Source organism: Phalaenopsis equestris, unplaced genomic scaffold, assembly GCF_001263595.1.
Source record: "Phalaenopsis equestris unplaced genomic scaffold, ASM126359v1 Scaffold207535, whole genome shotgun sequence".
Classification (NCBI taxonomy): Eukaryota; Viridiplantae; Streptophyta; class Magnoliopsida; order Asparagales; family Orchidaceae; genus Phalaenopsis; species Phalaenopsis equestris.
In genome coordinates this window covers 113,054-124,630 of record NW_018226858.1, presented here as the reverse complement: position 1 = coordinate 124,630, position 11,577 = coordinate 113,054, and the positions used below count along the sequence as shown (strand labels likewise).

General features: G+C 34.3%; 1 protein-coding gene across 1 annotated transcript; it reads right to left on the bottom strand.

Annotated features, from left to right (window-relative positions):
• Positions 1 to 846: 846 nt before the first annotated feature.
• LOC110036504 (60S acidic ribosomal protein P3-like) lies at positions 847 to 11,529 on the bottom strand. Its single transcript, XM_020740965.1, has 2 exons — positions 11,254 to 11,529; positions 847 to 1,271 (listed from the first exon to the last, which is right to left on the bottom strand). The coding sequence occupies exons 1-2, from the start codon at positions 11,449 to 11,451 to the stop codon at positions 1,098 to 1,100; spliced, it is 372 nt and encodes a 123-aa protein (XP_020596624.1). The 5' UTR covers positions 11,452 to 11,529; the 3' UTR covers positions 847 to 1,097.
• Positions 11,530 to 11,577: the final 48 nt, after the last annotated feature.

Below are 11,577 nucleotides of genomic sequence, written 5' to 3'. Positions count from 1 at the left end.
TCGTTTACACCCCTAATAATGATCATCACGTCCTTGAATTACCCACAAGCAAGCAAAACAATTCTTTTAGGAAACCACTCGATTCGCGTGTACTAATTATGGAAAAGGTTCATTTCATTTTTTTCAAGTTAGAACGGTGGTATTATGTGATATAGAACATTTGGGTGATATAAATGTGAAAAATAAAAGTTAGTGCCAGTTATAAAAATTCATGGAATTTTTTTTTGAAAGAATCCAACCCGATCCGACGATTCTTCAATATTTACATATCTAACACGTAAACTCGACATTTAAAGCTTTGACATCACATTAACAATATCACTATAACAAACAAACAAACTTTTTAAAAGTGCAATACATATTGTCATGCTCGAGTTTTAAATACCCTATCAATGTGAATATCAAACTTTGGGTGTTAGATATGTAAATGCATAAGAATTGTGTGGCCTGTATGTAAATTTCCAATGATACTATCGAGCTGCCAACCAATGGCATGAACATGTAATCCAAAGAAAGAAGAATTTTCATGAAATAATATCACAAATGAGCACTCAGAACACGCAACATATACATCGGAAGCAAAGTGAGAAATCCAATGGGGCTAGCCACGAAGGAAGAAATAAGCTAAAGCTTGCTGACATGCAAGACCTAACAAAAAAACCAACAAGGTGAGTTAAATGTGACAAAAAAGATGGTGAAAATTACTTGCTTAGCAATCAAATCATTCCTATTTACAAATCTAGCACCCAGGTGATTTCTTTTAACTACCAAACCAACGAATGTGTTTTAAGCATGCCACAATCAAATCATTGAGAATATGATAAAAAAGAAGAATATGAATAGGGGTTTTCTCGTGAATTTGATATTTTGGATGTGAGTATTGAGTTCTACCAGTGCGGTAAAACAATTGAAAACAATCAAAATTTTCAAAACTACAACCGTGAAATAATGTCTCAAACTCATTATAGAGCAACATAAGCAAAGGAATTCAAAAAAATCTTGTCAGCACAATAAAGAAGTGAACTTAAAATTTCAAACCGATGAAGACGTGTTCTCAGGAGAATGATTCATAAATAGTAGAAACTAGTGAAAAGGACTTAATCAAAGAGGGAGAATCCCATATCCTCATCACTCTCTTCCTTTTCTTCCTTCTTTTCCTCAGCAGGAGGTGCCTCAGGAGCTGCAGCAGCACTGCCGCCATGAGCAGATACAGCAGCCGAAGCGCCACCGCTACCAATGAATGCGCCGCCTCCACCGCCACCAATGATAACCTGTAATGAAAATCAGAGAACATGATCAAACATTTTCTGTATAAGAGCATGTGCACTAATTTAAAAAACTACTAGCAAGATAGCACTCAAGTCTAACATATTCATATATCTAATACTTGGATTTCAAATTTGACATACACGACACGATATCTGTGCATTTAAAAGTATATTTAACTTCTTAAAAGTTAAAATGATGGTATTTTTTTATGTGACATGAAAGATTTTGGTTTTCTACGAATAAAAAGCAAAGTTTAGGTGTTAGATATGTATATACATTGGAATTGGGTGGTATATATGTAAATGCCCCAACCTTATTATTCTTAGATTAGAAACACATGAGGGTTCCTAGAAGAGGTGAAAGAACACAGACAAGGGGTAGATATGTTGTAGGATGGGCAAGGAGAAGTGAGAGAAAGAATGCCGGATGAACTCTGGCGTGAAAGGGGCGGCTTGACAGCGCGGCTTGACAGCAATCTGGAAGCTCTGGAAGCAAAAAAAAAAACAGCAATTTTCTGCTGTCAGACAGCAGTGGGCAGCATGTGTGAAGATGGAGGATGCAAAATCTGCTGTCGAACAGCTGTTCTGACTTGAAAGAACGATCAAATGGCAAAATAGCGAAACGGCAAAACGCAATAAGGCTAAACAGCGAAAAGCGAAATGGTCAAACGGCAAAATGGCGAGGTATGGATGGTGAGAAGAATCCACCACATATTCTTGAGCAAAATACCGGCACATCACTCGTAAAAAGGAAGATGATACAACACTCTAAAGAGTATAAAACATATAATAAAGTTTCCAAACAAAAAAATAGATATTAGTCCCCAATCAGCCAAAAAACACACATAAATTGTCTCCTACAAAATACCCTAATTAGAAATAAGGAAATAGAAAAGAAATTTAAAAAAAACAAATTGGGCTGAAATTAGGAATCGGGAGGGAACCTTCGTTTGGAACTGGTGATCGTAGGAATTCCCACAACCCTACGAAAAGCGAGATCAATACCGAGCCATGCGAGATCGCGCAATCCCCGCAGAAAGCTCCCACGTCATTCTCCTAGGGTAAGAGATGTCTCCTCTTAATCTATGTAAGAACCCGGATCCCACCGTCGGATATTCACATAGAACACCTACATAAATTTCCAAAGTTGTGGTTCACCACTTCTGTCTGACAATCTGTTCGTGAGTGCATTGTTGAACTGAATTGAAACTTAATATAAAGCTTATACAATGAAATCTTCGAAAAGTAGCTCAGAAACTCATCTCTATCTGAAGCGATGATAAGGCTCTGTATTTGGTATCGATTACTTGAACTCATCTTCTTGGACAACAAATGCTATTATTGTTGGTGCGCTTCTCTCAAGACCAACAAAAATATAGTTTGTAGCACCACATCCTCAAACTTTGTATGAACGTTGAATTATCTATAATATAATTCCCATATTGGTGAAAAAATGTGTTATTTTAGTAATCATGATATGAGCAATGACGTACTACCAAAGATGACCAATTAGAACATGACATGCATTCATAAGTACTACGTCACATGACAACTCGAATCGAAAAAAATCAGATTCATATTGACCCCCGTAATTTTTGGGGTGAGTTTGGGTTATGAATCCTAACATGTTAGTTTTTCTAGTCGGGTTCGAGTTGACCTACCAACCCTAAATTGGGTATGGATATGATATCGATGCGCTGTCTCTCTACCTTCAAAGCTAAAATCTGGACTTCCTATAATATCCAATAGAACTGTAATTGTACCACATTGCCAATGGACAGTCTCACTCCCCAAGCTATCGAGCAATGGTGTTCCCTTCGAGCTCCACTAGCTTGTACTAAAATATAAGACGCTTGAACTCAATGATACTTCACGGAGAGATCTTTATGTTGAAAGTGATGATATCTTAAGAACACATTTTATCGATAATATGCTAGTAAGTACTTGTAATACATTTCCTTTTTTATCTTGAGCCAGGTAATAATTTTATTTTTTCTCTCGCACTGGCATAAGCATTTAAAATTTTCCCATCATAAAGATGCGCTCTTCTATAACTTAATGACATCTAGTTTTACCCTCATGTAAAGTGGGATGTTCTTGTACTTAAATACTCATTCTACTGTATGAAGTCGCTCAATAAACTCGTTCGGATCTATGCAACCATTAAAATATGATAAATTCAACTTTAATCCAAAATCAACATCTATTCTATACTCAATGTTGAATCCACCCAGCATCGGCTCTTCATCGCTCGAAGCTTCTTGGTGGAAAAGGTTTTCTTCATCTTCTTCATCTAGGTGGTCACCATTATTGCTATGGGTGACATTCAATATTATCTTCTTTCAAAATCAACGAATCTTCGCTGCAATCTGATGCATATCCTCCATAATGATCTCCTTAACACCCAGTTAAGGAGTTTTCATTGGCGATACTATGTTCTCTTCTACCCATCAATTTTACTGGTTATAGGACTGTAGATCAAATGTTAGGGGTTTGGGGCAAACTTCAAGATAGATTTTTGGTAAAAATAGGAAGGTTAGCATTTAAAAATATTAAATTTAAGGCTAGAGTTGTGATAGAAATTATTAGGTTGTCAAGTTAGTCAAAGGTTTAGGTTATGTAGATTTTTGGTTAAAGCGTACAGATGATAAATTTGTAAAAATTTATAGTTTATTGAGCTCTAATATCAAATGACACCGTTTTATAGCTCCTAGAAATTGTGAAAGAATTAAAAAAAATGGATATGTATGTTGTAGAATGGGTAAGTAAAGTGGGAGGAAGAATGTCGGCTAAAATTTGATGTGAACAGCAACTTGACGGTGTATTGGAAGCCAAAATTTTTTTGTTGTCAAACAACGGTTGGCAGCAAGTATAAAGACAAAGGAGCCAGAATCTACTATTGAACGGCAAATTCGAGCAGTTTGATGGCTCTCCATACTAAAAATAACAGTCAAATGACAAATCGGTGAGGATCCATCACTTATTACTGAGCAAGATACAGACACCACTTATAAAAGAAAGATGATATAGCAATCCAAAGAGCATAAAACGAAGAACAAAATCTTGCACAACAACATTAGCCAAAAGTTCTCAAACAACAAAAAACATAAATAATCTCCTAATAGAAAATATCATAATAAAAAATAAAGTAATAGGAAAGAAATTAGAAAGAGGAAAAAAATTAGGCTGAAATAAAAAATCGGGCGGACACCGCCATCAGCACCCGCGATTGCGAGATTTCTGGCACCCTTGTGGAACACAAGATCAATTCCCCGTCATGCAGGATAAAGGGTTCCCCACGGAAAGCTCCCATGCCATAGGAACCATATAATGCACACATAAAAGAATTCAAAGGTTATATATGGAAAAAAATTTAATTAGAAAGTGAGTTTTGTTTTCGTACTTTTAGTATTTTTTACTTTCGAAGAAATTTTGATGACGTATGTGGAGTTTGTAATCAATATTGATGTTAATATTATACAATCAAAAGCTAAACCAAGAGAATTCATAGTATTGTGCAATTAAAAGAAAAGAAAATTATAAGCAGTATGAGTTTCCAGTCCTAACATATCAGGTTTATGTGCTACAAGTAAAGCAGCTTGTCAATAACCTGAACTTCAAAGTAAAAGATTCTTTTAAAATAGCAAGGTCTTCATTCAACTTCAATGAATGTGTGACCGAAATACATCCTTTCTTCTTATTCACACTTGAAAACATATATTACATAAAGGGATGTCAAAATGGTTTGGTTGTTAGCGAACAGCTCACGTTCAGCTCAAAAATTAGCTCATGTTCGATTTGCTCATTAAGTAAAGGAAACAAACACGAAAAAAATTTTTACACTTGATTAGTAGACGAGCAAAACACAAAATAAATGTTTGTATGATCTTGTTTGGCTTCTTCCTGGCTTATAATTAATAAATTAAAGTGTTTTTAATTACATTAATATAATTAAAACATCTTAAATTTTAAAAAATTATGCTTTTAATAAATCTTTTTATAGTATATTAATAATAGTCATTTAGCTCAAAATTTAAACTCTAATATTAAAAACATATATATAAATATATACAAATAATAATATAAGCTCTAACACTAATCGATCTAGCCTAAACCAACCCTGCAACAATCTATACTTTCGCTGCCACATTATCTCCATTTGTTCCACCCTGCTTCGCTCTATACTTTCGTTGCCTTACCTCCATTTGTTCCATTTGTATATTTTCTATCCCTAGAGGCAAGAGCGAAAAAACTTCAAGGGTTTTCCTTTGGTCTCTTCGTGAATGCCTCGTAGTCATCAAAGGTGCCTTGAGAAGCTATAATCTTCTCTAATTAGTATTTGGTTGTCTGGCTTCATCTTTGTTGTTAAATTTCTTTTGTTCTCTAATTGTTTATCATCTTTCTCCTCGATTTTTTACATCTTATCTCTACATTATATGGTGTGGTTGTCTCATTGTCTTAATAATTTTTTTTTTAAAATCTTTATAAGATATGTTTTCACATATATATTGTGGTGGTGTATTTGTGTTGGATCAAGCTGCTTTGAGGGTATTCGTTCAATTTTTTTTTTAGGTTTATTGTGCTTGTGAGTTTTTTTTATTATTATTTATTTAGTGTGTTGGGTTTTTTGGATTAGTCCGTTTTAGGGATTTTCACCTTTGGTGTGCTAGTGTTGGATCAGCACTGAGTTGTGACTTCACTGGCTTTTCGAGTTCGCTATCTCTGAGTTTGTGACATGCAGATTCACCTCCCTGATTTAGGGGTTTTCATTTTATTTGGGTTTATCAACATTATCTATAATTTGTGAGTAGTGAGTTGTGAGTTGTGACTTCAATAGATTGGAATGATGTGAGTTGTGGCTTCTGAGTTGGGAATATCGTGGATTTGCGGCTAATGAGTTATGAGTTTGTGACTTCTCTCTTTTGAGCATTATGTGCGAGGACTGAGGGCTAAGGATTGGTGAGTGATGACTGAGCACTAAGTTTGTGACTTCACGGCCAATTGATCACCTCTAAGCCTCCACTTTATCCTATTTCTAGTCTATGTATATAGCATTTGGCAATTAGCAGTTGACAATATGGTATTTAGCATATTTTCTTGCCACTGATTATGGTAATTTAACATATTTTGGTAGAATATTATTGCATAATTCAGCCTCCACCCAGTTGCTTGAAAGCTATATTTATTGTTACATACGTGAAAGTTGCATATATACATTTTATTTGAATTTTTTTCTACCAAAAGCAAGAATATTGGATGTTTTATTGGCTAGCTGAGTGTTGGGTTGATCTAGAACTAGAACATATGAATTATGTAACTCTTTTTATTTAGTGTTTTCATGCCAACTTTAGCTGCAAAGACCCGCTTATAACCAATAACTTTCTTATCAAAAGGTAGTTCAACTAGTTCCCCAAGTTTCATTTTCAGTTAAGGCATTCATCTTATCAAACATTGTTGCCCGCCACCTAGAATGGTATAAAGCTTGTTGAACAAATCGTGGAACCTTAACAGAATCAAGAGCGGTAACAAACGAGCAAGAATTGGAAGATAATTGAAAATAGTTAACACAAAAAGAAATGGGACAAGAGCAGTGGCATTTACCTCTTCAAATAGCAGTAGGTATATCAAGGTCTTGGGAGGATGATCCATTAAGGAAAATGATATTGGTGGAACGAGGTCTTCTTCTCGAGTAAACAAATGTGATAGGTGGTATAGGTTGAGGCATTGAAGGTGGAGCTGGAGTAGAATATAAAATTATGACGTGAACAACTCATCAAAGTCTTATGAGGATTTAGGCGCCAATGAGTCACAATAAAATGAGATTGTTTGTGAAAGGTGACATCAACAAAAATCATGTACATGTTTAAGAGGGGAAAAGCATCGATAGCCTTTCTACATACAAGAATATCCTAAAAAACACATACTAACGACTTAGGGTCCGATTTAGAATCTTATGGATGAGTAACAGGAACAAAACAAGTACACCAATATATGTGTGGTTTAATAGAAAATAAAACTTGATAGGGCGTTTGATTCTTTATAACAGTAGAAGACATATGATTGATAAAAAAACATGCAGTAGAAATTGCATAAGCTCATAATTTCTTAGGCATATTCAATTAAAATAAAAGAGCTCTAGTCATCTCAAAGGATGCTTATTTTTTATCTCAGCTACTCAATTTTTGGATGAAGTATCAACACGGGATAATTGATGAAGATGTCTATTTTTAGGCACTTTCGTTTAAAAGAAAAGAGCTCTAACGATCTCAAGAAGATGTTCATTTTCTTTTCTCGCAGCTACCAAATTTTGGGATGGAGTATCAATACAGGATAATTTGTGAAGTATCTTGTTTTATGCATGTACTTCTAAAAGGGTACATAAAAATATTCTTTGGCATTGTCACTTCTCAAAATCTTAGCCGAACATTGTATTGAGTTTTAATTTTGACACAAAAGAATTGAAAATATCATAGTAACTCAGCATGAGATTTCATAAAAAAAAAGTCAAATTATATGAGAAAAATCATACATAAAAATGACAAAATATCTAAATTCATTAAATAAAATGGGGCAGGGTAATCCCCACAGATCAAAATGAACCAACTCAAAACGATGGCTTATTCTTTTAATAACTCTGAAAACATAATACAAATGATAGCTTTTAACAAATGACGCAACTCACAATCTAAAGATGATAACTTCTAAAACTGATAGCATAGCTTTTTCAACATTGATAGTAATAGATGTCTTAATCGACAATGAATCTTAAAAAGAGATAAGGTGTTGGAATAGGCTACGGATCAACGTACTTCATTATCCAAAATGTATACCACTCTCCGTTCTTTTCATTAACCAATAATCTTCTTCATCATAATATCATGGAATAGAAAATGAACGAGGAAGAATAAAATAAAATAATTAAGAGTGCATGTAATTTTACTAATGAAAATATAATTAAAAGCAAATTGAGGTAAATTGAAAATAGAAAGAGACAATATGGGTGTAATATTTATGGAGTTAGAACTAAGGATATGAGAGGTAAATTCATTGCTAAAGTGATAGAAGACAGGTGCTTATGAAAGATAGAAAAGAACTTTGGATTACCGGTTTTGTGATCTTTAGCACCATAATCAATGACTCATTATGTGGAAGAGAAAAGAAGACAAGTATCATTGTTATCTAACTCGAAAAGAACAGTGATAGATGGGGATTTCTTCGATGCTTCCTGAAATTTGATAAACTTATTAACATATTCATCTACAGAGATTAAGAGTCTAACTCGAAGATGCCTCATTAGTAGTGACCATCTAAGTTGATTGTGATCTAGCTTTTTGAGCAACTTTTGATATGTTCTCTTCATATGACTAGGTTCATGACAATAATACTCTACTACCTTCGACCATTGATTTCCAAAATTTCAAGTTTAACTTCTGTAATTGTCCTGAGACAGAAGTTTACTAATGTTTCTATTTTTTCTGACTAACAAGAGCACTAGTTTGTTGCACGGATAACACCTGAGAACTCGAAATCTTATGCAATACTGTAGTATAAATTTCCCTTAGAATAGCACATTCAGAGCTAGATAAGATTTGTGATTTGACAGTTTAATACTAAGAGTTAGAGATCATCTAGAAAACTCATAATAGTCATTTATTCACTTTAATTTTGTGAATATGGACATTAGTACTTAAGGGCATTAGTTCATTCAATTCTTCATACAAGCATTTAAATTGCATGTGATATACGTTAAGTGATTGATCATGTTGTTGAGCTCATATAACTAATTGCATTCATCAAAGATTTAATTAATATTCTCTCTCAAAATACAAAAGCACTAATACGTCCGTCGCATCTTTAATATAGTCACGAGTAATATGACCAGATTGATCAAGTTCTATAGTCTTGTATTTGTATCGATAGTGGCATTTAATCTCATTCACTCAGAAGAATTCAACTCAATCTCAACTGGGGGATCATCAATGAGGTGACTCTCTTGAGAATACTCCTAAAATAGAGTATCACAATTTTTTAAGTAAAAATAATTGATGCCATTTAGCTTTTTGTTTTTAATCTTAGCCACTGATAAAATCAAATTTATCATAAGGTGTTTGTATTTACCAGCCATAACTGATGTCATTAAGTGTTGAAGGAAGAACTGCCAAAGCACTAGCAGACAAATCACTCGAATGATCGTCAAATAAGAAGGCAAAGCCATATGAAAGTCGAACACAACAAGCAAAAAAATTGATCTAAGCAGAGGAAGCATACAGTGGAACACAACAATCAAGGAAATTAACCTAAGCGGACGTAGGCTTCATTGACGCCTTAATCTTGTCAACGTAGATCAGGTGGACAAAGCATATGCAGACAAATGACAATAAGATGTAGACGATGCTTCAAGATAAATGCAGATGACAAGGGTAAAATCAGACGAAATCGAAGGTTAGGTCAACGCATATGGTGTAGTTCGAAGCAGTCGAATTTCAGGAAGTGGATGATGATGTCAAGACAGAACGAGCCCGAGCCAAAGACGATGACGTTTCAGGAAGCGAGATGTCAACGAATTCGGAGCAAGCCCGGGGTCACATATGAATAAGAACAATTCCCAAAGGCTAATGTCAAGGACGAAGGACATGCGAGAACGATGCTACGAAGCTTTGATACCATATGAAAAAAAAATTCCTTTATTTTTAATTTTCTTCTTATTCACATTTGAAAGTTTATATTACATTAAAAAAATCTAATAAAGAAATTATCTTAATTAGATCTCCTCTAGGTTATCTAATATCAAATTTCCTAATATACAAGATCCAGATTTATGACTTTCAATGACATAATGGAATAAGCTAATTCTACTTTGACATGAAAACAAGCAGATTAGAAAGCTATAATATTTTTCTGAACCATTTCCTAAAAAATATTTTGAATTATGTAGGCAAGAAGTTGAACTTAAAAATATAAACTTTAATTACAATTAAAATATTTAAATGCGGGAAACAATCATCACCATAATTACCATTGATTTCCTAGTTTTAAGCACACTGCTTTGAAAAAACTACCATCACACAATTCAAATGTATGATGATGTTACTTTAATAAATACAAAAGTTTTCTACTAACAATTCTACCATCACATTTCAGAATCATAATAGTACATTTCAATTGTAAATCAAATTATCAATATCAAATAAAAAAAAGCATTTAGCTGGTTTTTGGTAGCATCCTATTAATTGGATTTAGCAATAGTTTTCACGTAAATTCAGTCAAACACCTAAAAAAATAAAAATTAAATCTAATGCTCCGTTAAATCTAATTTTCTGGCTTTCTGTCTTTCTCTTTACATGTTCCTTCACTTATAAGACATAAATCCAAATTTAGTAAATCCGATTGAGCGGCAGACGAGCAGAGCCATTGCAGTGTGGATTTGATAAATCCGAATTTATCGGATTTGATAAATCATATTTAATGTAAATCCAATTTGCAGCCAAACACTGTCTTAGTTAGGTAACATGATGAGTTTATATTCTCTAAGGAAACCCGGAAGCAAAAAGCAATCTCTAGTTTTTGAATGCAGCTTCATAAAAAGTTCTACAAAATAAAAAAGATCATTTGGAAGCCTTGTATCTTAGAATTTCATGAAATCCATAGTCAGATAGGTTTTCTGAATATATCTTAAAGTAAGCAAATCAGAATTTAAAAGTTTTAATCCCCATAGCCTTAATACATCAAAAAAATTGCTAAATACTCATTTAGGTGATTTACAAAATTATCAATGGATCCAAGCAGTCCTAACAAATGCGTCCCCTTATCTACAATCAAAGAAAATCAGCCATTAAAAAAAAAATCAACGTTCAATCAAGAAATTGGCAGAAATAATATTCTAACAAGACGAACAGGGAAAACTTAGAGCCCCCTGGCAGAATCTCTGAGAAAGGGATTAATTAAACCGCTAGAGAAGGAGAGAGACAGAGAGACGATATAAGACCTGAAAAACAGCAGAAGAAGGAGTGACATATGAGAAAGAGGACTGCACGCCGCCGGATGAATCCGTAGCCGCCGCAGCCCGCACGAGATTCCGCTGGAGTTCGTACGTCGACGAAGCCTCCCCTTCAAGATCACCAGTAGTCTGCTTAGCGCTCCACACGCCGCCTGAGTTTCTGCAGACGAAAGTGTACACGCCCATTGTGACCTAGAAAGAACGAAACGCACGGAGGATAAAACCCTAGTGGCACAGGGGCCCTAAATTTATAGTGGGAAGATGTCGAGATCGACTAACAAAATAAGGGAAATTAATTTATATATATATATA